At 40.5% G+C, this 27,479-nt stretch overlaps 1 protein-coding gene across 2 annotated transcripts; it reads right to left on the reverse strand.

Annotated features, from left to right (window-relative positions):
- Nucleotides 1–587: 587 nt before the first annotated feature.
- Nucleotides 588–27,436, reverse strand: CDH17 (cadherin 17). 2 transcript variants are annotated; one of them, XM_042869418.1, is made up of 18 exons: nt 27,301–27,436; nt 24,852–24,921; nt 21,662–21,760; nt 20,845–20,982; nt 19,173–19,311; nt 17,885–18,043; nt 17,395–17,594; nt 15,416–15,547; nt 14,488–14,638; nt 13,523–13,738; nt 11,654–11,730; nt 10,364–10,555; nt 9,048–9,292; nt 7,111–7,241; nt 5,671–5,907; nt 4,163–4,279; nt 3,941–4,057; nt 588–1,713 (listed from the first exon to the last, which is right to left on the reverse strand). In XM_042869418.1, exons 2-18 carry the CDS (start codon nt 24,894–24,896, stop codon nt 1,601–1,603), a joined length of 2,508 nt encoding a protein of 835 aa, XP_042725352.1. In that variant the 5' UTR covers nt 24,897–24,921; nt 27,301–27,436; the 3' UTR covers nt 588–1,600. The 2 variants fall into 2 exon arrangements, with proteins under 2 accessions (XP_042725352.1, XP_042725353.1); XM_042869419.1 differs by lacking the exon at nt 3,941–4,057.
- Nucleotides 27,437–27,479: the final 43 nt, after the last annotated feature.

The raw sequence follows: 27,479 nt of genomic DNA on the forward strand, positions 1-27,479 counted from the left end.
AATTAGGTGTGTAATTTATTGACTTTTCTTCAGAGAAACTGATTAAAATAGGAGATGCTCTTTGTAAAACTAGCAAAGAGGGCAGGTTGGGGAAATAAAGGGAAGTTGAACAGCTGTACATTTTCCCCATCTTCAGATGAAGCCATGTTGGTATATACAAGTACAATGACTCCTCAACTTTGGCTACTTTATTTATAAAATAATATACTAATCCCAAACCCCGGACACACTGACGTAATTGAATGTCATACTTTCCAAATATAATGGGTTGCATTCCCATCATAAAATAAATACATTCCAGCAGCGAGCCCCACAGCAAATAACAGAGCTCTGGCAGCTGGGGTAGGAGATACAACAATTGGGTTCGCTGAAGCCCAAAAGCGAAGTTTTTGCTGGCAGCATTCTAGGAAAACCTATTATAATGCAATGCTACCCAAAAAGTACTCTTTTCTTTCTAGTTCTGCGCCGCATGCAAAAGTTATTAAAAAAAAAACACACACGTAAACAAATACCCTTTTCCATATGACCTTTTCTACAATGTTTTCAAAAGTATATTGTCTTTTCAGTTTAACAAAATATTTGTCAACTTTTATTTATAGCTTAAAAGCGTCCCTCAAACTGTCACCAGTTGTCACCAGGAATGCCTTCTATAGGCATGCTGTCATGAGAAAAGCTTTCTGTTTTGAAGAGTCATTCTTGGTCCAAGTCCTTACTGAAGCCAATACACAGGTACCTTCAGCAACCATTGCATCTATCAGACAGCCATTTTCAATATGCGTGATGTAAGGGTTAAACACTGCAGATAACCAAGCAGCAGTGGTTTGTTCACATGCACTGTTTCTCTCTCTTAATAAAAATAGACACTAAAACCATTAAAGAACATTTTTATTCTTATCAAGTGTGTAGGAGGCAAGCAAAATATTTGCACATATGATAAAACAGGACATCACTCAATTTCCACATGACTCAGTGCATGTTTTTTAACCTCAAAACTGTAATGAAAGACAATGGCACTTCACAAACTGGATCCCATAAACAAAAAACCAAAATGTCACATCGCTAGTGAATATTGCTAGCACAAATTCACCAGAATAATGTAAGCAGGTAGATATGACCCAGGGCAGATTTCAGACTGCAGTGTTTCAAAGGAACTTGGCTCATACTCAAAGGAACTCCTGATACTTCATGATGCATCTTCAAATGTAGAATACGATTTTATTCCCCATTCTGCTGTTCAAATACTTATGGAGAGGTATAGAGCAGTAGATGTACAGCCAAATAAAATGTTAGTCCTCTGGAAAGTCCGTGTTTGTGTTAGCTGCCGAACAAAGACTGGTTCCATACATTGATCCTTGCAGGAGCTCAGCATTTGGTGGTGTCATGAGCTAACAGTTGTCAAAGCTGATTCTTTTACTAATGGCTGATGCTGAAGTGTATGTTGCTGAATATAATTACCCGCAAAAGTGAGGACAAGACCCTGGGAGCCTGCTTTTCCATGCTTGTATCCTCAGTTCATGGTAATACACTTCTGGGCTTTGGGAGATACAAAGGTCACCTCTCCCCAGCCCAAAGGGCATTTTTCTCTTGATGACATAAGCAGTCATGCATTCAGTTTATCACTTTCAGACTGATCCTTTGCATCTTTCTGTTGGCTCTTCTTCTTATTCTTCTCTTTGTATTTCATGTGAAAAAATGCACCTCCTATAATTGCACCTGAAAAACAGAGAGAAAAACTTGTCAGTAAAGAAAACATTCTGAAAAGGTATTTTAGCAAAGAGACTGACAGTGACACTGCAATATATGTACTGCTTCACAACTTGAATGAAACCAAATGGCTCTGGGGAATGACCATGCAGTGTTGGGGCAGCAGTATGCTCATGGACCCCATTCACTGCCCTGAACATCTCCTCCACAGCTGTTCTCTTACATTCATATTTGAGTAGCTGTCCTGTGCAACCTGCTGTAGGTGTCCCTGCTGGGGGAGAGGCTGGACCACATGGACCCAGAAGTCCCTACCAAGCTCAGTCTCTCTGTGATTCAGTGATTCTCTCATCCTTTCCTCAATGAGAGAAACTCTTTTAAAGAGAGAGAATTTTGCTTGAATGAAAGACTTTGTCCCATCAAACTGTATTGGCTGAAGGTTTGCAGTTCACTTTGTGCTTTGTTGAATTGTTTTCCAGTGTCAATGTTTCTTTTAAATAAAGTAAGACTACAGAGGACCCTTTCTTTTGGAACAAAAAGTGCTGAGGTCTCAGATAGCCCTTAGCTCATGCAGGAATTCATTCTTGTGTCAGACACACCTCCAAAAAATGACTCTTTTTACGATCGTACCTTCTGAGCTACAAGGTCAAACTCAGCATTGTTGTATAGCCAGATTTCAAAAATGTTTTAGATGCCTTTCTCTTCCTTTTTTCCTTGCCCATCTCTGATCTCTGATCCATGCTAGCTCTCCTTAAGACGCTATCATCTGATTTTTCCTTTAAAGTGGAAAAATTATGTTGAAAAATAAACTATGTAAAATCATTTTGGGAATTATTTTTAAAAGTCTTTTATGAGCTACATGCACTGTGTTGTTTTCTTTTGTTTTGAAGTTACAATGTGGTAGCAAATTTTACTGTGCTCTCTAAAGCCAGCCAACTCTTGCAATTAAAATATTCTCAGTTAGTTACCCATTATCATTTGTATTTACATATAGCATCATGCTAAGAGAGGGATCAAACTAAGGCATTGTGCAAAAAAATGATGTAAGAAGCTTGAACAGAGAGGATAAAGATGCAGATTAATGTTTTTCTCTGTCAATTACTTAATCTGAGCATGGCTTTTTCCATTGTAGGTCTTTTGGATCCCTTTTTTTTCCCTTTCCGTCTTCAAAATATGAACATGTGTGCATCAAATATGCATTGGCATTTTCTCTGTCTCTAAGGGTTTGATGTATAGTATTTTGTCTTTGTCTTTTTGGGTAAATAGGAACTTGTTCTTGGAGACTCATTCTCTTTACAAATTGGCATCATTATTAAATAAGTTGTTGGGTGTTCGTTTTTTTTTCCCCCCACTTTTATCCTGTAGCTTCACCCTACTCTTTTGAATGTGAGGTCTATAAAGTATTTAATCATTTTCTTTGATTTTCTCCATGGATCTTTCCTCTCTTCTTCATGGCTCATTCACAGTCTCCCATTCTGGTGCTTGTGATCATCACATTCAAAAATCACATGGTGTTGTGCACTGAATTCTTTTTGTTCTTTACTTGCATGGGTACTGGAACCCATCAACAATTATCCTCACTGATTTTTCACTTATGTTTCATAAAAAGAATACCAGAAAAATATTATGTTTTGTTTTGGAAAAGTTTTAAGCCATTTGTCAGCTCAAGCTCATGGTAACACTTAATATAATTTACTTTGTTCAAATAAATGCCAGTTTTCCACTGCTCAATTTATTCTCACTCTGGAAAATGGAAACCTACAAAGCTCAAACAGGTGAAAGAAATAATAATTATAATTTAAGGGTAGCAGATGACTGGAAATCTAAAGACAGTAAATAGCATGACATGACTGGACATTTTTTTGCTATTTTCACTATAATCTGAAAGCCCAAGACAGGCTTCCAGTCCATTCTCTGATGGGGAAAAGGTGGTAGTTAGCAATATAAAGTGGCAATACGGTATAAGTGTAGGATTTTCTTCTGTCATAACAGCCTTCTATGCCATTATACTTGCATGCAGAAGAACATGCAGTACAAAAGAAATGTGTTTCTATGACCAAGAACCTTCAAGTTTGCAGCAACTGTGGTACAGGATCATGATCTGAGGTATGAAATATCTCTTTTGCTTATTCTGCAACATTTATGACATCTCTCCACAGAAGAAGGGAATTAGTGTCAGCAATGCAGCAGCAGCATCTCAAAGACCAGACTTCATGTCAGCCAAGAAGAAATCACCTACCAATAACTATTAGAACGCCAAGAAGTATCCCAATTGCCTGACCGGTGCTTGGCTTCGAGTGCTCACGTTCTACTTGTATAAAACATGAATTTTCACTTGAACACGTGCAGATGCTTACTGCAAAAAGAAGTGCCATGAAGTTAATGAGAAGTTTAACAGTGCAGTTTGATCATTCTTACACGTTACTGTTGTCTTGAAATAATAGTTCTGAGCATAGCATACCTTCAAGTGCCACTTCTCTCTCCAATTGTGGTACTCCATTGTCATTAATTATCATTGGAGCAGTATATACTTTCTCTTCAAAGTTAGTATGCTTTGGAGAGAGGTAAGCATGAGTAGCTGTAAATAACAAAAAGGTATATTAGTGTCAGCACAGGGAAGAAATTTAGCTCAACATTCATTACAGCTGCATATGTTTTTTCTTAAGGCTGCTTTCCACGTGATGGCACTTCCTGTTTTCCTCCAGGTCTTTCTAGGTCTTACTGGTTTGCAAACATGAAGTCAAAAGGGACTGTCTGAATGCATAGTCTGGCCTCTTGTGTCATATGGCCAGAGAATTTCCTTCTTAATTTCTGCAGCAGTCAAATCTAATCTTGGGTTTTGCTACAGTGATGCCATCACATATAAACCAAGAGTATCAATCATTATGAACTCTTATAAGACAAAACCAACTAAAATTGTTCCCAAGAAAATTTGGAGGACAAATCAGCTTTCTATTGCTCTTACACTGACATGTCCAAGACAATCTAAAACTGGGAAATGTACAAGTGTAACATTCACTGGGATCAGTTTAAAAGTCCATCTAAGCCTATATCTTATCCAGTAATAGAATTAAACAGTAACTGAAGATTACAATAAAAAAGACAAGCATATGTATTATTTTCTCCTAATAGTCTCCTAGCCTTCATTTTCACTTCAAGGACTTCCTGGACAAGATCTAATTTCTTTATTTGAATCTGTTGAATATTTCTATATCCAAAATATCCTGTGACAAGAAGTTCTACAGTCAACTGGTTTCTGCTCAAATAACTTTGGATCACCAGTGAACTTTGCCTCCTTATTGCACATCCACATGTTTTGCAGATATGTAGAACTGCACAGTTCCTAGCAAAAAAAAATAGTATAGAAAACCAAATGTGAATTCCCTCTACGGCAAGAGCTGACCACTTACTCCAATTTCTGATTTTTGGACAATTTATTCTTTCAAAACTTGTTCCTCTCACCATGCCAATCCAGACTTATGTAGTGAGACATTTCATCAGAAGACTTTTAGGAATGGGCTTTATCAACCCAGCACTCTTCTTATTCACGTGCTTACTGTCCTCCTCCAAAAAATATAGTTGGATTGCGAGGCAGGACTTCTCTTGGTACACAAATAGCAGTAACTCATAGACAATTTACAAACATCTCTAACTTTGTCAGAAATTACTTACGTTATTCTAAGCTTACTGTATAGTTTATTCTTATATGTTTCTTCTCTCCTCAGTAGCAGTGAAATATTAAATTGCAATGTGCTTAATGTTACTCTTAAATAAATAAATAAATAAATACTTCAGTGTTCTAATAAATGCATACCAAAATGTATGGAATTTCTCAACAACTTACATTTTTTTCTACCTGAAATATTGGGTATGTGATGGTAGGAATGGAAAGGAATTCAATATTTTGTTATATTTCCCAGACAATTTAAAGAGCCTCATTTCATTATAAGAATAACTTTATTAACTTACCATTGACTTTTGAGATTTCCCAATTATTTCTTGTATCAATATCATCCTTGAGAGAAAAGGTAATTGTTGAGTAAAATTTCTGTTCATCATCATCAGTAGCTCGAATTAGTGCTTTCTCTCCTCCTCTGAGCGGGTAGCAGAAGAAAACAGGATAATCCATATTTAACCGTGGAGGGTTGTCATTCACATCCTTTAAGTTTAATACTAAGGGTGCTGTGAATTTCTGAGCCGCGTTATCTGTAGAATTTAACAGAATGCAAAATTACAAATCACAGCTTGGATGTAGAGGCTGGGTTGGTTCATTTGCAACTATCTTATAGGTATCCTGGTCAACATCATGTGGGCAGTGGGAGGTGGTACTCTATTCACGGAAAGTGGAGGCAAGGTCTCAGGAGATCCAGATAGACTGATGGTAGCTCTACCAGTTCTTAAAACAGTGTGATTTATTTCTTGCTAACTTAACTTACTGGCAACTAACACTGGCAAACCAAAGGAGGCAGCTAGACCACTGTATCTGAGAAACAGTTGTATTCAAGGTCAGAGCACTCACTCTTTGGAGCACTCTTTTAAGTGTGAAACTCCAAACATTTCCTCTCTCTTTTCTGTACATGAGAAAAACAAGTCAATACCCTGCCACAGGGCCAACATAAGATACTCGGGAAAAGCTCTCAGAATCTTGTTATTTCTTCTGCCCATTCCTATAGGAATGGCCCCACTCCAACTCAGTGTTTGAGGAAGCACACCTTCCTCCTGACATACATTAACTGCATCTTTATATCCTCCACAACAGAGGACAGTATTATTTTTAATAAGTGCTTAATAAGGGGGAAAACAAGATTTATACCTATTCAGTTAGATATAGCCCAGAGTTTTTAACTTCTATTTGATTTAAAACACACAAGGAAATCTCCACATTTGGACTACCTCAAAGATGCTAGTGGACCTAGGAACCTCAATGAATTTCAGACTAACTAATCTATTAGCTTTATTTGTAATAAAATGATTTGTAATCTTATGTAGGATTACAAGTTAGTCTCCAGATATGTTTTTGGGAACCTTAGACATGCCTACCAAAAAAATCTAAAATCTTTATATTTGTGGAGAAAAAGAATGGTAAAAAAGTTGATGCTGAAAACATTGAAGAAATTGTGATCTTCACTGTATGCCTTGTTGCTCAAGCAAATATAGTGGTTTATGATAGCTGACTTCATGAAAGCTGTTTTAATCTTCATGTTCTGCAATTTCAAAATATCCTTTAAGAAAGTTTAATTCTTAAGGGATATATCCTTCTAAAGATGTATCACATGTTCCTGTACTTTTCATGTGTTCAGTTTTGCTGCCCGGTCCTCATGAATTCATGGGAGATACGATCATTACTCATACACCAAGAAGGGCAGAGGATTTATTTGTGTGTGTGTATGTAGTTGTTTCATCACTTACTTATCTCTGATGCAACAACATTAACTCTGTACGCTTGTTCTTGTTCTCGATCCAAAGCAGAAGCAGTGTATATCTGCCCAGTGGTTGAATCAATCCTCAGCCATTTTCTCCAGTCACCTTCTAAGGAATATCTTTAGAAAGAAATAAGAAAAAAAGCATGTACACTATTCCAGATCATGAAAAAAAGTTGACAGAGAAAATACTTTATTGATCATAGGCAAGTAGCTAGATTAATGTTGTACTTGAAGAGAAAGGTCCAAGTAGTACAGCCAACCAGAAGGGACAGACAGAGGAAGAGAGGTCAAACCCATTCATTTCTGGTAGTGATTTAGTTCAGAGTATAGAGTGAGAGCAGAACTATGGGAATGCCACCCCTCCTCCAGCTTATGTGTGCTTCACCTTCCTAGTAACTGTAAAACCTGCTTTCTAGCTTTTGATCTAGAAGTATGCTCTGTCCCAGTGCCATACCCCTCTCCCCCCATCATGTCTGCCGTGCCTTGGTTTTTATGGGGACTCAGGCCATAGGAGGCAGGGACATAAAAAGCAGCAGAGCCAGGATAAGCAAGGGGCCAGCACCCTGAGCTGGGCTGCTGTATGATTACCATAGGAGCAGCCTTGAAACTGGGAGTGCTTTAAAGATCACTGCTTAATTGCCTGTATATTGTTGTTTAAAAAAAGAAAAAGAAGAAAGCACAAGGTCTCTGGGTATTTATTTATACAAATTTAACCATGAACACATGACCCAGTTAAAAACATTTGTTTGAATATCTTTCATTGACTACTTTTGTTCTTTCAGTACTCGTTACATTAAAAACAGCATGCTGACACGCTTGTACATTTTTACTCTTTATATTGTACTTCTTTCAACCTATTTTTTGGCATAAATGTGGTTCATGTAAACATGAATTCCTGTCATCTGTCTCTGTCATCATCCCCCAGAGCTTCTGGACTATGTGGCTCACTGTCAAACCATTTTGACTGAAGGCCAAGCCTGTTAAGTTCCCAAAAGTTAGGGAAAAGTAGAAAGCCAGATGATAAACCACTGGGAATAAAAAAACACAGAAGGCCTAATGGTTGTATTCTGCAACTCCATTAACTACTTGGTGTTTAGTCAAATTTCAAGGATTGTTTGGTTTGGATTGATCTTTTCAGCATTCTAGCTGGGAATTGTTCAGAAAGAACCACAAATAGTTTTTCTACCCAACACTGCTGTGAAAGGTACATTCACACCATGTGGCACAGCTTTGTGCATGGATCTGAGATCTGGCAGAGGCTGAAGACATCTTGACCTTATGACAAAGTGTTAGGCACCAAATGAGCCAGTCTGAGGTTTTGCATCCCCTCACAAGCATAGGAACTGGCTTGCACACAGCCTTGCATTCAGAGTGAAGGTAGATCTTTAGTCTTTGACAGTCAGAAAAGAAAATGAATGAATTATCAGACATGGACCTGAGTGTCACTATTATTTTTGTGTTTTAGGATAAAAAGTGCTGAAGTTGCCTGACAGAGACGAAAATCAGCTACTGCCCTACTGGTTCCTGGGAGCATTCAGTACATCATTCATTCCTTAAAGACATTTGGTAATGTGCATTTGGAAACCCTGCTATTTTCAAACCAGTTCTAACTTTTTCCTGGAGACATATATTGTTCTTTTCCACATTTAGTTTCACTGCTCCAGGGCCCCACTGGCAGTGTTTGTCACAACACAGATGGATAGATGACTGAAAAAGCACTGCCTGGAAGTCTCCTGTGGGTAGGTCACTGGCCACCACTCAACAACATCTCTTCCTTCTACTAGGAAATAAGAATAAGCAAGCTTTTCTTAAAAAAAAAAAAAAAAAACTTTTTATGTATTCCAAACACCTTTTACTCGTATTAGAAAGAAAATTGTAAATCCTAAGTACAATAAATAAACAAGTGTTTGTCACATTTTTTACCGTACAGCATCCCCCTCAGGATCGTGGGCCTCCACTGTCGTGACCAGAGTATTTACAGGAACATCTTCAGATAATTCTGCAGTGTAAACTTCCTGGTGGAAGGCAGGAGGCTCATCCACATTTGTTACAAAGACTTTGAACAAGGTAAGGGAACTGGCATTGTACTGCACTCCTGACACCAGAGGCTCGGGGTTTGTGGCGTTGATCACCAGGTTGTGCACTTCAGCTGTTTCAAAATCAAGAGCCTGGATAAATCAGAAAAATGTACTTTAAGCAATGGTCCCACTGCCTGCTTCAGCAAGCACCAGATTGATGTGAGAATGTTCTCGTTTTTCATCTGTGGCCCACCTGGTGGAGCCTGACCCATGAGGAGTCAGCAAAGCACAGGCAGAGGTCCTCAGTGCTGCTGCCAGAGGGCAGAGAGGAGCTCCCCTGCCTTTCTCACCATGGGAAACAGCAAAATCCTCTTCTTCCCAAGATATAGAGGAAATAAAGGAGAACTGTCAAGAGTAAAATGACACTGGGAACAGTCAATTTAAATGAAACCATATGCCCATTTGGAGGGTTCCTCAGCAACCACATTTCCTAATAATGTTGCCACCTGCCTGACTAAGTTTAATAACTGTTTAATATCCTGTTTACAGCAATAGTATTTATAGTTCCGTACTACAAGGCCTTGGATGACCTCTGGCTTATAAAAGTCTTGTGAGGATTGTTGCACCATGGAGTTTCTCACAATTGCCTCCTCAAGAAAGAAATGATACTGTGGTCAAGCTTGAATAACTGCTCTTGACCTGGCTAGTGGCAGGTAAACTTGATGCTAACAAGGTGTCACTCCTTGGAAAATCATTTTTTCAGCAATCATTTTTTCAGACCCATAGTTCTTGCCCTTCCAAAAAGGCTAATTTCAAAGGGAGAAGTATTTTGTTATTAAAAGCCTAGATTCAGTGGAAAACCTTCCTTGTGTTTCTGATTCCAACATTCAGCATGTGGGATTTATCAGCCACCTCAGCACACGCTGACCTTGTCTTTGCCACAGTCAGCGTTTGTCTCTGCAGGAACAAACTGTCCTATGCTGAATCAAGCCAATTTCACCTGTGCTTGCGGGCAAAAGCCACCACCATCCTAGATCACCAGTAGGGTGGAAGATCAGTTCCATGATAGCCTACCACTGTGGCTGCAGTCAATCACTCCAATAATGCAATTTTTCCCCTGTGGTACATGAAGATCTCCTGCTCTGTTAGAGAAGGGGGCAACAGCAGAGCCAGCAGCAGTGTGTAGGCATATATAGGAGAAGAACAAATCCATCTATTCACCTTGTTAATCTTCAGGAATCCTCGGTTTGTCTCGAAATCTGTCTCTATAATGAACACGTTGTTTGGATCTCCTTCCTTCACTTGGTAAATGATGTGGGAGCTGCCTGTGGCAGGCTCATCCCCGTCAGTAGCTTGAATTTCTAATAACACCGTTCCTACTGGGAGACTTTCAGGAACAGTCACGTTGTGATACTGAGAAGAGATTGGTGAGATGTGACACAGTGAGCATCATCTGTAGATTAAAACCCGAGTTCTGCAATAAGCTCAATAGTAGAGCTGGGCTAACTCACTGCCCAAGATCAGCAAGAAAGGCACTACAGCAAAGCTGCTTTATCTTCTTTTTTAGCTGCACATTTAGCAAATATAAGGGGATCCCTGTCCATGGGTAATAGACCAGTACAGTCCAAACTAGCAGTCCTAGACCCTTTGGGGCAGCTTTTACGTCCTCTGCTGAAATTGCTCCAAGCACATGCAATGCTCACAGCAGAAGGGACAGTACAGAGGTCTGCTCTGTTCCCACTGAGCACCCTGATCACAGAGACTGTTGAATATTTAATTGTCCTATTGCACTACTGATCATTGCCACATTAGCAGTCTAGCATAACTTACTGTATTTGACGTGTGCTATAACCCAGCAATTTTGAGAACAGGTCCTGAACTGAGAACTTCTGGCAAGAAAGAGCTTTCCTTGTAGGCACAGAACCAACAGATAGCTGGGCAATGTGGTCAGCAAAGCCCAAAAACCAGTACAACTTCCCCAAGAGGCCACCAACGTCTGATGAGTTAGATAGGTTTCCTGATCCTTGTGCTTCCATTGCCTGAAGTACAGCAGGATCTTGTGCACATCAGGTATAGGCATGTTGGCCTCTGCAGCATCTGTAGCGAGATGGGCCAACTGCCTAAAGTTAGGGAAGGTCTTCAGTAGCTTCAGTAGCTCCACCAGAGTGAAAGGCAAGAGCCTGTCACTTGCTCTGGATCAAGGGCCAGCAGGTCTATGTTTGGATTGGACTGCCATTTTAATTAATTTTAAAGTCTCTTCTTCCCTCTTCCCCTCCCTAGAACATACATTTCTGAAATGAACAGCCTTAATAGAAGCACTGCCATTTATGGTCTGGATACACATTGCAAGTAGGCTTTGCAGCAATTCCTTGACTTTATTCTTACTCTGTTGTTCTGTTACCTGTTCTGTAAATGGTTAGTTTCCCACTGACTTCTGTGGACATTGAGTCATGCTCAAACATCTGTCAAAAGCTTGTTAGGAACATCAAAGATGGTGTTATAAATACTCACATCTGATTTTTCAAAGATGGGAATCTGGTCGTTGATGTCAATGACATGTATTTGCACATCACAGATTGTCTGGAAAACTGCACGGAAAGAGAACAAGCAATGTCACAGCAACCCTTCTGCCAAAAATAACTTTGCTCTGCAAGAGTTCACTGTGTGCAAAAGTGAACACTGTCAAATTGCTTGAACCAAACAAAGCCCTGCTGTTGTAAGAACTTGATTTCTAGTGTCCCGTAATCAGTGAAAATATCACTCTCTGTCCTACCATTCACCTTTCCAGTTTCCTCAACATTGGCTCATCCTGTTTCATTTCCCTCATCTTTTCCTTTATTATAGCTCAGCTATGAGCTGTGCCATCTTTCCCAATATCACTTTCGCGTATAGAAATTTACCCCCGCGATGTTCTTTTACCTTGTCCTCTTGGTGGGCCATTGGACACTGCCCTAATTTTCATTCCAGCCAGACTTAACTTCAGATCCCAATAAATCTGCCCACTGCCTGATCAGGGAACCCTAGCTAGGGGACTGTGATTTTAAAACTCTGTCTGTCTGTAAGCTATTCCAGTATAGATGGATTTTTGTGTTTTCCACATCTGCTCCATAAACTGAAAGTTAAAAATTGCTTGGTTGGAATTCAAGAAAGTGTATAATTCACTGCCTTCTCCTCCAGCAACGTTTTCCTAGTGGTGCTGTTTCACTAAGGAGCTCATCTCGCTGCTTTGTGTGCAGGGATGTTCCTCCAAACACAAATGTTACCTTTCTTTGAGGACCTCAGCTCAAGGCTTTAAGCTTTACATTCCATACAGTGAACCACAAAGGATTCGTGGGATCTTGTGTAATGGACAAGATTGTTATATCCTGGGCTGCATTAAAAAAGGGGTTGCAGCAGGGAGAGGGAGGTTACTGTCCCCCCAACTCAGCTCTTGTGAGGCCCCATCTGTAGTACTGCCAGGCCTGGGGCCCCCAGTACAGGAAGGACATGGAGCTCTTGGAGCAGGTCCAGAGGAGGGCACTAAGATGATCAGAGGGCTGAAGCATCTCTCCTATGGGGACAGGTTGAGGGAACTGGGCTTGTTTAACTTGGAGAAGCAAAGGCTCCAGGGAGACCTCATTGTCACCTTCCAGTTCTTGAAGGGAGCGTATAAACAGGTGGGAGAACAGCTGTTTACAAAGATGGATAGTGATAGGACAAGGGGGAATGGTTTTAAACTGAGAGAGGAGAGGTTTGGGTTAGATATTAGGAGGAAGTTTTTCATACAGATGGTGGTGACACATTGAAACAGGTTGCCCAAGGAGGTTGTGGATGCCCCATCCCTGGAGGCATTCAAGGCCAGGCTGGATGTGGCTCTGGGCAGCCTGGTCTGGTGGTTGGTGACCCTGCACACAGCAGGGGGTTGAAACTGGATGATCATTGTGGTCCTTTTCATCCCAGTCCATTCTATGATTCTATGATTTTTAAAGATGAAGTTCAGCTCTAAATCTTCTGAAATACATTATCTGGACTCTCTGCATGCATTTATTTATTTATTCATGTATTTATGAGTGTGTTTGAGAAATTTTAGGGAAAAAATGCGATATGTAAACAACCAAGCATACATCTTCTCTTTTTTTTTTTTTTTCCCCTGTGCAAGGAAATCTTTCGTTAACAAAGTGCTTGGTTTAACCATGCACTGCCTTAGAGCTGGTTTCCTTCCATCACTTGCACTGTGAGTCACGCTGAACATCTCTACACCTCAAGAACAAGGAAAGACAGCTCTGGAGCAGGTCAGCATCCAGTGATGCTTCCAGTGAACTCCCTAGGATTCATTTCATCTCTTGGACAGTGAGGATGTGAACAAAAGTACTTCAACATATAACAAAAAGCATTACATACCTTCATCTGTCACCTGCACCTTCAGGGAATAGTTAGAGGCAATGCGCTTGTTTAATGAATGGCCATATAACTGCAAAACCCCTGTGTCTTGCTGAATAAAGAACAGATTACTTGTAGGAACAGCAGGATCCTGACTCAGAATTTTGAATTTCAGCCGAGAATTGAGAGTGTCTTTCTGATCATTGTCTGTGGCAGACAGAGTGCCAATGCTGCTTCCTAGGACAGAGGGGAGAACAGAGTCAGCCAGATAGCACGGTGCTCCTATTTCTGCTCAGAGGTACACACTGACCACAGCAACACTAATAAATATACAGCTCAGTGGAAAACTCTGCAATGGACACAATCATTTGACTTCTTATAGTTTTTTCCTTCAGCATTCCAACCAGCTGGTCTGGGCCTGTGCTATTTGTTCTGATCTAAAGTGTCTATTGATCTATCTGCAATAGATACTTTAGACTTGAAACCAGATAACTGATGTGAAGACGTAGAAGTAAATTTTGGTAATGGCCCACTGAAGTCAGAGGTATTATGCTGGAGGAGCACCAGGATGAGAAGAAATGAGCTCAGATCAACATTTACAGAAATGATAACAACTGAAATGATAATATAAGTGTTGGTTTGTTGTGGGGTTTTTGTTTGTTTGTTTTCTTTTAACATTCTAACATTCTAACATTAACATTTTCTTTTAACATTTTAACATTAGTCCAGACCCGTGGTTGTGGGAAAATGCGATGTTATGTTTTATATTGCAGACTATTTTTTAAATGCAGTTTTGGAATCTGACTTCAGACAGTTTATTGATCTCTTTTCTGTGTGAACTGTCAACATGGAAACAAGAGGGCTGTTAGCACAGAAGAATGTTTTACACTTTGGGGTCCAAATTTCTGTCTCTGTTTGCAGCCAGCCGGAAAAAATAAGAGGACCAGAATTATGTGTGTATGAATGAATGGAAGATATCTTCTTACCTCCGCTTTCGTTTTCTTGAACTTCAAGTATAGTAACGGCATTCTGGCACACTGGGGGGTTGTCGTTAATGTCTTCCACAACTATATTAATTTTCAGAGGTTTGTCCACCAGTTCTCCTTCTTTGTCTTTTGTGATCACAAAGAACGAATACTGCAATGAAGGTATTGAGATTAGGTGTTTGAATGTCTAAAATGACATATTTGCATTTAAATAGATAACTATGGGAGCTTTCGATGCAAACGAAATATTCCCTCATTTAACCATTCAGCATTTTCCCTCTGTTTACTTCAGAACTGTTCCATTATGCCTTTGTACACAAGATCTCAGTTCTCAAAAGAACTGCAAAATCCTGAATATGTCACTGTCCCGAGAACTTACTCTCAAAAATTCAAGAAAAGCAGGAATATCTCATTTTTGTCGGTTTACAAGTGAATCTGTTACATCAGAAAGGATTCCTCCAGCATAACTGATCCCTAGCCTTTCTGTCCCCAGATTTCCTCCAAGAAAAAAGAACAGAGGGTTTTCTGTATAGAAGCCCATCGTATAGAGAACTTCAGGTAACTTTACAGTTACAGCTGCAACTAATACTTCTCCTCTGCTATGCTGTCTGGGATCTGGAGTGGATTTAGAATATCCTCTTCTTGTGAACCAACAACCCTGCTATGGTGTGTTCTGCACTGCATATTATACATAATGTCGTGGGTGGTGATTGCTACACCAGACCCACGTGGAAGTATTGTAGGGTAGAAAACATAAGTCTCTCTTATAGTATAGTAGGTTAATAGGCTTTCGCATCTACTAAGAAATTAAACTTTAATTTCCTTTTTTCCCCATGTCCTCCTTAGCTTCCTTGTGTTTACTCCCACACCACTAATCAGCTTCCCACTATGCTCTCTCCCACCAGCTAAGTTGCACGTGTTTACTTACAGCATCCTTTTCTTCCCTGTCCAATGGCTCAGTCACATAAATAAACCCATTCTGATCGATGGAAAATGGGAGCTTGCCCAGACTCTCTTTTTCAAAAACCTCATAAATTACATCTGGCTCATTTGACTGCACCTAAAACCACAAAAATTAGTCAGGACAGGAAGTCATAAGTGTGGATTGAGATTTAACAGGGATCATTTCTGGGCCACAAACAGAAAAGATTGCATTCCTGTTAGATACATAAACAAGAAAATTAGCAGTTTGGCAGGCTCTCAGGACAAGGCTCAGAAAAACTGGCCAAGAGTCTACTCCCGTTCTCTGAATAGTTGTGGTAAAGCAATTTTATCTCAGTTTCTCCAGCTGTCAAACATGGGCTATCTTTTTGTGAGTGGGTTTTGTGAAGATTAATGGCAATACAGGAGAAGAAACTGTCTTAACACTCATCTATTCCATCTCCTCTCACTGCCTTTTACAGCTTGTTGTTCTTGGTTTGTCTAATGCAGAGACGTGGAGCATCAAAGCAAATATCCACTACCTACCTGTACATAAGTGTGTGTAAGCTCATTAAATGCATCAATGTCTGTGACACAGAATCTTTAGTGGGGTACTTCAGATTTAAAATTAAATTAAGTAAGGAGTGTCAAACTAGTGTAGGAGCTGATATTACTGTTCATATTTCATACATTCTAACAGCAACTGCATTTCATTTTCCACTAGGCAGAATCAGCACACCAGCAGCTGCCACATACAATTTATATACGAGCCACCTAGAATGTGAGCACCAAACTGTTCTTCCACCTATTTTCACACTGGGCTTCCTTGGGCTGTCACTGAGGCCAGTGGAAACTGCACCCAAGCAGTTAGTCCTGCAAACACAGTTGGACAAATTCAACCAGACCCAGGAGATGATTGCACTGAGGGTGCCAGTGCTAAGGTGGTTTTCAAAGTCAAACATTTCTGAAAGGCTGTCAGTCTGTTGGTTAATATTTATTGGTGCATATACCACTCTCACTCTGCAATTATGGGCAAAATATTTTGCTTGCCCAGTGAAACATCAGAAGAGAAATACCATCAGAATGCAGGAATCCGAAGGAGGTTTTTAAGCCCTTCTTAGGTACTGTAGAGGAAGCATGTGCATTATGTGACACAAAAGTGGCCACAGAAGATGTCTCTGGGTAAAGGGAACTATTCGCAATGGGGCTGCAGTGGAGCTGGACCCTTGACAGGCTGTTCTGTAGACAGAAAAGGCTAACTTCAGAATTACCTTAAGTGGGCCAGCTCTTGATTTGTCCAAAGCCTGGAGGACCTTATGTGTTACAGAAAGGTGAAAAAACACAGCAGGAGAGAAGAGGAGCACCATCGCAGAGGCACCAAATTGCCACACATCAGGAACTACCATGGTGTGCCTTGAGAGCATAAGAAGAGACACACAGCTCACCCCTGTAGGGACTACATGGGGTTTTCCATCCTCTGGGACACCCATGTAAGATCATATCTTCAGCAGAGAACACACATCTGCTGTCACTAGAAGTACCTGTTACTATCCTTGAAGATTTTTCTCACAGACCTCTATATTTCAATCTCTAAACTAATTCACTCAGGGTGTCCTCACTTTATCTTTCATACTGTGGCAAACAGCCATGTAAAGTACCGTTTTTCTTTCAGACACTACCTTATAAGAAAATTTTCAAAAGTTTCCACCATTCATGGGATATTCTTGCACAGAAGTGATGCTACCAGCCTCTCCAAACTGAAGGACAAAGTCTAGCCTCTCTATCTCCATACCTTTAGCCCACTAATTTCATACTAATAATATGCTAATGAGCCCTGTTCTGAAGATCATTTCCAAAGGATATCATACAGAAAATAACTGGGAAGTGCTAAAGTCCTGAAGAATTAATCACTGAACTCGGTGAGCTAGAATAAAACAATCCTGTGGCACTGAGTAGCCTTGCAGGAACTGAAGCCAAGGGCCTTACCTGGCTGATATTGACAGGATGGGGCTGGGTTGAGTTTTCCTTAATTGTGATGGTGGGAGGAGCCTTCCACAGACTCTCCTTCACAGTGATGATCACGTCAACACTGTTCTTGAAAGCATTTTCTGTCATCCCTGCCATGTCCTTCACAGAGACGACGAGTGTGAAGGTGTCCTGCTTTTGGGGGTCTAAGTAGTAAGAGCCTAGGGACAGAGCAAAAATTTGTAAGCGAAATGAAGCAGAGGCTGGGAGATGTTCCACCTGACTGTTGCCTACTATATGCATCTTGCTTCTGCATCTGCTGGAGGCTTATTCCTCAAATGGATCTCTGTACAAATCTCAGCAAGCTGTATTTTTCAGGTTACTGCTTTTGGTTTTCTAGATTTCAAAGAGTAGAACTCCCCAGGATCTCGCTTAGTGTATTCAGAGTTTTGTTTCTATGCATATCCAGAAATATATGCTTCTTTTCTGATAGACAAACAATTTTACATACCTGTCCTACTTGGTGAGATTTCTCCAGTTAAACTATTAATCTGGAAAAGCATTTCTGCATAAGGATTGGGAAAATGGTGGAGAATGCTGTAGTTCAGTTGCGCATGGGGAGTTCTAGGATCATCGAGGTCAGTGGCATGGACACGCATGAAGGGCTTGCCTGTTTGGATTAGAGAGACAGTGATAACAATTTAGTCTCAACACATAGTCCATCTGTGTAGAGCTCACTAGCCAAGAAGTCAGATTGCAGTGAGCTGCTTCTGTTTCATTTCACAGTTCTTGTGTTAAGCTATGTTTGGGCATGGAGATTACATTTCTTGTGTGCCACCCCGTGGGTTCACTATCTCTGCTTAATAGGCTCACAATGGGGGTGAAAACCAGTAGATGTAGAAGTGGAAGAGATAACTCTACCAGCCAAAGAGTGCCTGAAACTGGATTGTAGCTCACTGGTATCTCTTACTTTAAAGTCACTTTGTAGTCCTTATGCAAATCAGTACAACTCAAAGCACTCTGAGAAGAATGCCATACAAGGAGCTGTGATACGCTCCCTGTAAACAAAGGAGCAATCATGAAATGAAAAAAAAAATCCACAGAGATGCACGGTAAGATGAACAAAATTTTGCATTTTGAGCACCTATGTAACATTCAAAATCTTTTTGCCTTGGATGAGGTTAAAGTATACACCAAAATATTGCAGAATGGTTTTCTAGCACCATATAGCCTAATATGCATATTATTGAATGTTTCCTCTTGATTCCATGGTCACAGTGATAGAGCTGGCTGAGCTATTTGTTTCATTTCCAAAATATGGGTCTCAAACTGCTCTTTGGTACTTCCTTAAGACTGGAATGGATTTCTGCAAACCATAATCCAAGTTTCTCTGGCAAATACTGTCTACTCTGATGTTCAAAGATTTACATACTTTTAACGTTCTCCTTCTGCATAAACTTAGGCAACTTTTAACTTTTGGACTTCTTCAAGCATAGAGTTGTTTGTTTTTCCTTTTCAGTGCAATGAAGAGGACAGCAATATTTCCCTATTAAGTAATACTTGCAAAGCAAGAAGTAGAATGAAAAATTTCTGATTACACTCATCCCTTTATGCACACAGTAGTCACTTTTTTGCATATTCATTTACATTACACTTGCTTGCATCTTTATTTAGTACAATCTTGTAAGAAGGAAAACTTTTTTTTCAGCTTGTTGAAGCATGATACCCAATTCATCTTACCACTTAACTTTTCTATCTAACTCTTACTGACTGTAATATTAAATTACTACGATGATTACCTGCACGGGAGTTCTGCCTCACTATTCCAGTGTATTGTGTTTGGTCAAATTTTGGTGGGTTGTCATTGATATCTTCAACATATATTGTAACAGCACATGGACCTTTCACTACTTCTCCATTTTTATCCAGGCTTTCCACCTAGATTTGAAAAAAGAAAAACAACAGAATAATTCAATGCAGATAAATTCAGGATTTGAAAACCTAAATGAAAATCAGATTGTCAAATGCAAGGTCATTCTTATTGTGCTACAAATCTGGTGAGAGTCATCATCGAGTGGTTCCAACAACGGGGACCAATTCACCGCAATAGCCCACTTACAATGATTCACCATACTAAGCAATGTCAGCAAAAGAGAATAACCCCCTCCTGCATTTGCTGACATTTTTCAGAGAGCAATTTCTATGTTCCAGCCTCATCAAAGTACTTTTACTCATGCACAGCTTTGGCCTAAAGATTTCCTTTAAGCAGAAATGGAAGTTTTCTAAAGAACAAGGAGAAAACTCAATATGATATAGAGAATTCAAGTGTGCCATAGTTAACATCAACCAGAAAAGTAAGCTGATCTAAAGGTTTGTTAATACAAGTTAATTCTTAGTTCTGATTACATTTTTGTTCCAAACACTTTGACTTCTCATTTTTTCAGCCTTGTTTGACTTTAAAGCACCAAGCATATATAATATTTGTCAGACTTTATTTTGTTTGCATGTAATTGATCAAATCACAATTATTTATACTTAACCAAATATCATTATTCAGTTCTGTCATTTTTTCTTCTCGTCTGTAAAGGATTTGCGAATTTAGAGTTCATAACTTCTTGGGCTAGGAAATTGTCCTTTCTAATACTTGCCATTCCAAGTGTGCTTTAGAGCTGATAACATGAAACCATTAAACCTGAAGATCTAGACATCTTGTTCTGTAGAAAAATAGCTAAGCCTAGCTAAAGCATCATCACGTTCTCTGTCTGCTCAGACACTGATCCTCTCATAATCATTTCTTTCTCCACTGTCAGTGCCTCAAAGAAGGAAATGCCATTTTTGACATAGAATAAGAGCATAAGGCTGCACTGAGTCAAAAAGATGTTTATTTGCTGTCCTACTCCCAACAGCATTCATGATAAGATCCTTATGGAATTAATATAACAGGGCAAACATACTATCATCTTTCCTCTAGTAGCTTCCAACATCTGCCAAATAGCTTTCTGCTGCTAACACAGGTTACATCTGTGCTTCTGAGTCTAAATATCTTCTAGTCACATCATTTGTCACTAAGTAGTAGATAATAACCTTCCTAAATAGACTATGATAGTTTATTTTCATGTTCTAACCATAGGATTCACCACAACAGTCTTCAGCAGTTACAGGCAAGCCTCACTTGTGGCACCATATTTCACTTCTAATCAAGTTTTCTCCTCATGTTAGGACTACTAATGGATTGGTTTTGACATCAGGATAATTCTTGTTCTCAGTGTAACCTTCCTGTGCAAAATCTTTAAAACTCTAAAATCACATCTTTGAGCAACGCTCAGAATAAAAAAAATAAAAAGCTGGCTATTAATATAGACAAAATAAACAATTTGAAATTCCAGCATAGTTTTCTATTTGTTTCATGTTTCCCCCAAAATAAATTGAATGCAAATAACCCTTCCTTTTTATTTTTCATTGAGTTTTTACCTGCAGATTGTGCACAACTTTGGTCTCCCAGTCCAGAGACCCATTGAGATACAGTGTTCCTGTATCTGGCAGAATGTCAATTAGTCCATCCTTTTCACCAGTTGCTCTGAATATCACATTGGGAGACTCAGATGTGAACTAAAATGAGGAAAAATCAGAAGAAAAATCAACTTTTTTTTTCCAGAACTTTCAGCATAATTTAAATAATTTTGGGCTTTTTTGTCTTTTAAAATCTATTGCCAATATTGTGCTTGGTTTGAAGAATGATAATGCAAGAGTCTGCTCAAAAAATCTGCTGTTTTCTGATCCCTCTCCAAAACACAGCGTTTTCACACCATTTCCTGAGTGCTGCAGGAAATCCCAAGTGTGGTTTCTTTCCAAAGCAAACTTCTGTCTAGGACAGGACTTTGTCTGAGCACGGGAATGGAAAATAATGACACACATGCTCCATTTGCCTGGGAGCTGGATCTGTCCTTCTGTGGTTGTGGTTTTGGGAAGAAAATCTCAGAGCCTAAGGAAAATGATGACACAGTTGCATGGAAAGCCATTCTCGAGGAATGCTGATATTATTAATCTCTGTCATACAATATGCCCTTAATATTTTTGCTTAAGAGAAGGGGTTGTTTCCTTTGTTTGTTTGTTTGTTTGTTTGTTTGCATATAGACTCTTGAATTCACAGGTAAAGGAAATCAAAGTTAATTTCAAATCCTTTCAGGGGACTGCTTGTCCCATCAGCACAGGCAGTAAAATTGTCCCTGAGGTAAGCACGTGAAGACTATGGGTTTTTGACAAGCGGATATCAGGAGACACTGATTACCTGGTAAATGGCCCGCACTCCCGTTCCTTCTGGAATTGAAAAATTCATGTCTTTAAGAGGTCCAGTTAAATGCAGGTCCCCCAAATTCTGGCATGTGGCCTGTGAGGGGGGGGAGGAGGGGGAGGAGGAGAGAAGAAGAGAGCAGGAACATCTGTTGTCATCAGGCACAAACAGAAACCGTCCACTTCCAAGCCCACTGCAAGTCATTTTGCTGCAGTGTAACGGAAGAGATATTTGACTGAACATCTCTGAGTGTGTATTCATTTTTAAAGAATGCTTTTTTTTCTTTTTCTTTTTTAAACACAGGTATACAGTGATAAGACAAGGAGGAACAGCTTTAAACTAAAGAAGGGAAGATTTAGATTACATGTCAGGGGAAGTTTTTACTGAAAGGGCAGTGAAGGACTGGAACAGGTTGCCCAGAGAGGTTGTAGATGCCCACCCCTGCCAGTGTTCAAAGCCAGGTCGGAGGGGGCCTGGCCAATCTGATCTAGCACTTGGTCTAGCAGCTGGCAACCCTGCCTATGACAGGGATTGGGAACTTTATGATCCTTGAAGTCCCTTCCAACCCAAGCCATTCAATGATTCTATGATTCTATAATGAACTGATATTTGACCAACTTTCAGGAGCAAATTAGCACACTGAAGAGCTGACGTTAGACTAAGAGCAAAAGAAAATAAACAGAAGTGTTACAGGACCACACCAGTGTCCCTAGCAGAACCAACACATCCATCCAGGAGCTATGCAACCCTGTAGCACAAATGCTTTGGGGAACCCAGCACCCCATTTGGAGAAGGAAACGAACTGGAGATGTACCCCATGTTATTTCCTAAGAAAATTCAAATGGAATCATGAAATGTGTTGTGAGGGAACAAGCTGGGCATCTCCAGGTCCCCAGTTCCACCACTCCCAACATCAGAGCAGGCCACACAGGTCTGTACCACACAGGTCCTATGCTTTCACATTGTAAGTGTAAAGCCCTACTGCAGCAAACATGCTCAGCTAATATCCTGCTGGCAATCCCTTCACAGGCTGTTTTTTTTCACAAATTTTTCATGACTTTTATAACCAATCCCTGTCTGGTGCCTGAAGATCTCCAGGCACACACTTGCCCTAAAGTTTCAGGGCAGTTCTTGTTTCCAAATGAAAAAGACAAGGTCTCTTAGAGCAGCATACAAGACAATTCAACCTGCGGTTCTGCAAGGGCAAAACCAAAATCCTAAAGGATGTCTATTCTCCTCTCTGTCTCTAAAGTCACATCAGTGCTGACAAACCACCTGCCAGGACTACAGTGCTGTTGTTGGGCTGCACTCCCTGCTGAGATCCTCCCAGAGTTTTCCTCTCTTTATTCTGGAGGAAAAATGAGTTTATTCTATTCTATGGATTCAGAGAAACATTGCCACACTATTCGCAGCTCTTTGGAGTCAGGCACTGTGCTGCATGACTTTTCCCCTGGATTTGGTTCTGATGCTGCCAGGACAGCTATTTAGCCTCTCACAGAAAAGCGCAGTTTACATATCACCAAGGGAAAACTTAATTCCAACTATGACATAGCTAAGTTCAGCACAATTTACCCTAAAGCACTGTTCTGTGTGTGTGTGTCACAAGCTGCGTTTGAATAACACCAGATTGTGCTTATAAATAGCCAGAGATTTTGCCCTCTTTGCCTGCAAGGGTAACTTCTTGCAAATGGGAAAACTGGAATATTGTGAGAACTGGGGAAAGAGTTGTGAGGTGAGAGGAAAGAATTCTAGTGAGTATTAGTGACCGTAGAAACATACCCAAAGAAACCATGTAATAGCTATGCATATCAGGATACAATACTTTATGGCTGCCCTTTGCTTTTTCTCTGGATGTTGATAGCTCATCTCAAGATAGGGGATTAGCAGGAGCCCAAATCTGAATTGCTCTGGTTCTCCCCACGTGGCACTGGTGGGCACAGCCTGACCCCCGCAAATCTCTGGAGGTTTTCCCAGGGCCATTTTTTGGAGGGGTTTTACTTGGTCGTGTTTGACAGCGGGAGTTGCCCCACTGTGAGGAACAAAGGCTGACACCATAAAACCCAACAGGTTCAAAGTTCAGGCTTTGAAGCAAGTGAGATATCTCTTCCTGTCAATTAAAATTGCTTTATGTGCACCATAAATGTTTCCAAACGTATGTCTACAGCATGAATCACTCCTCAGGGGCCTAAAGGGGAAATAAGGTTTACTCCTTGGCCCATAAGCTGGCTGACAGCTCAGTTTCAAACAGCCATACGCTGTGGCATGGCTTCCTGGGATCGGCACTGCCAGTGCCGCTGCCTCTGGTAAGGGAAGCTGCAGCAAAGTGCTTCCTGTTGCACACCAGTCCTACGCCCGGAGTCTCCACATTTTAAGGCATTTTTTCGTAGACTTGAATTTGATTCACTCTGTCTTTCCTATTGATTTCAATTCTAAAGAACAAACAGTCAGTGAAGCCTTTATGGACACCAGGAAATCTATTGAATGTAGAAGATGAGGTCCATAAATGGCAAAATTTATACATTTCATCTCCACAAAATTACCTAAGGAATATATGTACTTGAAATAATGAGGTTGAATAATTAATATGTGTGGGTTAAACCATATGCCATTATATGCCATAGAATACAGAGAAACACAGAATTGCAGGGGTTGGAAGGGACCTCCGTAGGTCATCCAGTCCAACCCCCTGCTAAAGCAAGTACCCTTCAATAGGTGGCACGGGTAGGCATTCAGCCAGGTCTTGAATATCTCCACAGAAGGGTACTCCACAACCCCTCTGGGCAACCTGTTCCAGTGCTCAGTCAACATTCATTTACTATGTACGGGTTATAATACAGGACAGTGCACTAGGATGTGACAGATGTCTGCATTGCTTAATGGTTTGCAGCAGTATTTTTAAATCTTAACTGGCAAAAAAGCCAATCTATTGGAAAACGTGGTATCTAAGGAGAAACTATAAGAGGCAAAATAGATAAACTGGTTTCTTCCAAATATATATATATTTTTTCCTCATCAGTGACATGGCTGCTTAACCTTTGGCCATAGGATCACATACACGGTTGCGATGTCCTCCAGCACCCAGTTTTACGGCTGCTTAGCTGAGCTCTTTTCATGTTAGAGCTCCGAGGCCCCTGGGCAACCTTTGACATTTTCTTCCAAGATAAATGAAGGAAAAGCTGCAACTCACCCACTGAAAGGCAAGCAGAAATTGAAGTCCACACAGCTTAAACATACTGGAATATGATTTACTTCAGCTCCTGCAAAGAAGAGGTGAGAGAAACTTTAAGCCTATGAGCTGGCCAACTCTATCTGTGCGTAGAGATTACAGGTAAACCTTTATACAGTTATAAAGATGAACACCGAAGGACTGCTCACCCCTCTCAGGGGCTGCAGGAATGGGAACAACACACTTGTCCCCAGGCTGCTGGAGGTCCCAGGTGCTGTGAAAGCCCCAGGTGGCTGCTAGAAATAAGCCAAAATCAGCACAAAATGTCAAGTCATGTGGTCTCACTACTGGGCTGGTCAGCACCACACAAGCCCTCTTCATTTCTGCTTTACTAAATGCAAAAGCATGTTGAAAGGGAACATATAATCACAGAAAACTGTACATCTTTGTGGAAGCTGCCCTAAGGGCCCTGTCTTCTGGTCACAAAACCACTCCTTGCACCTTGCAGAAGCAGAGGGAGCACCTGTTAAAATTAGCTGGCTACTGAAAATGAAATTTCCGAACCAGAGAGCACTGCATGTCTCAAGAGAACCTGGTTTTCCAAAAAAGGCAGTGACTGGTGTTACATCCTCCTGCAAATGAAATGGTTCTTCAGAAATGAAATCTTACTTCCTCACTGCTACCAGATTTTAACTAAAAGGATGAGGCTTGTCCTGGAGAGAGGTGAGGTGGGGGTACAGTGCTGATGACTCCAGTGCAGATCCATGTTCACCTGGCTCACACCTGTAGGTATCAGTCAGCCACCTCAGCCCTGTCCCTTAGAGGTGTCCACTGAAATAAAACAGCATGGAGGCACAGCACCCTCCCTGGTGCTTGGCCATGCCATCATACCTTTTTTAAGCTTTATTTTCTTTAACATCTGACTAAAAATAGGACCTGCAAATATAGAAATTGTTGTCCACATTGCTGTCCACTTATTTTGAAGTGTGACACAGTGTTTTCTCTAGCAAATGTCATTCTGAGGAATGTGTGCAATTGCACCCTTTGAAATTACTGGGCTTCTTCCATGTACCAGAGCTAGCTTGGTGGGTACTGGAAGAAAATGTAACAGCACACCTTTGAAACTAGATGTGATGAGGAAAGTCATTAGATCTGTCTGAAAAGCATGGCTGAAGGGCAAACCTTCAGTGCTTGGCACTGATGCTGTTGAGCAGGTCCCTCACTTCCCTGCCTGCAGCCAGAGGAGATGGAACTGTGCACAAGCAAGATGGAGAGAAGTCATTTTGAACCACCTGTGAAGATACCTCCTGCTCCCAATATTGCAATTAGATAGTCTATGGAGGTGTGGGCCTTTCCTCTGTCTGGCAACTTCTCTGCTCCTCCCAGCACCTTCTGAATACACTGGCCAATTTCAACTGCATTCAATAGCAGACAGGAGCCTCAAAAAATGAATTACTTATGGTTGCAACTGGAACAGAAGACCTGGGAATAGCTTGGTTTGGGTTTAAGGAGAAGAGAAGGAGCAAGAGAGGAGAAAGTTTATGGATGCAGCATGTTCACCCTTAGCATAAGGAACAGAAAATGCACTCTTGCATGTTCATCTGTGCTGTGTCTTCATCAGGTGTCTCTGCCCAGAACTGACTGCAAAGTTTGGCAGTGGAAATACAGACATTTCTTGGATTGGACACAAAGTGTCCTTACTGGAAATAAATATCATGCCCTAATGAGGTACCCTTTGCAGGGCCTGTTGTAAGGCAGTGATGAGTGGTATGAATCTCCATTGTGCATTTTTAGTGTCAACCATTGCATGGCTGAAAGCTGCTGCCGAGTCACAGCACTACCAAAGACCAGAGCACCAAAACACGTACTCCTCTGCCACTTAGAATAGATTTTGGGTGTATATGAACAGATACATAACTTATCAGCATTAGACAGTTTCAGGATTGAAATAATAGCAAAAGCAGCCTGAGATCTGGATGAGGACTTGACCCGTATTTCCCCTTCATTTCTCTGTTTCATTGCACTCTATATCCCTAGTAATTTTTTTTTTGTTGTTCCTCTACCTGAACAGAAATCTCTAGGATAACCTCTAGCATGCACATATCTTAGCAACTTTCAATAATAAGCATTCAGAGAAGAAAGAACATTCCTGGAGGCTAAAGATCAGGAACAATCAGAAATATTTTGTTCCATGGAAAAAAAAAAAGAAAGAAAGAAAAAAAAAAAAGAAAAAAAAAAAGAAAAAAAAGCTGATTTTCTTAAAATGATTGATTTCAGATGTTAAAATTCAGTGAAGAGAAAACAGGGGAAATAGATCCAAATCAAATACAAACCAGACAGCCTCAGCACAAGCAGACATCCATTTTACAAGGACAGCTGAGTTCCTAACACTGCCAGCAAAGCCTTCAGCAAACCCCTTGTTTCAGCCTTTAAAGTCTCTCAGTGAAACAACAGCTAGCTCACCGCTTACCTGTAACACAAAAGGCTTCTTTTGATCTAAAAATTGCTCCTTTCTTCCAGCCGTGGTGCTTGCCTTTGCACAGGTTGGCCGTGTCCGTCTGTGCGTCTCCGCACAGTGTAGAGTTTCTGAGACTCGCCCTAGAGGTTCAGCAGCTCAAACATTAACAGCGTGGAGAATTATTGATTCTT

The sequence above is a fragment of the Lagopus leucura genome, unplaced genomic scaffold (genome assembly GCF_019238085.1).
Source record: "Lagopus leucura isolate 7727_CA_CO unplaced genomic scaffold, USGS_WTPT01 Super-Scaffold_100002, whole genome shotgun sequence".
Lineage (NCBI taxonomy): Eukaryota > Metazoa > Chordata > Aves > Galliformes > Phasianidae > Lagopus > Lagopus leucura.

Excerpts from the sequence above, each read along its gene's own strand:
- CDH17 (XM_042869418.1), bottom strand. The coding sequence starts at position 24,896 with ATGTTTAAGCTGTGTGGACTTCAATTTCTGCTTGCCTTTCAGTGG. Across the intron at positions 19,312-20,844 it reads AAGTTGTGCACAATCTGCAG|GTGGAAAGCCTGGATAAAAA; the intron begins GTAAAAACTCAA and ends TTTCAAATCTAG. Across the intron at positions 15,548-17,394 it reads ATCCTGTCAATATCAGCCAG|GTGCAGTCAAATGAGCCAGA; the intron begins GTAAGGCCCTTG and ends TTGTGGTTTTAG.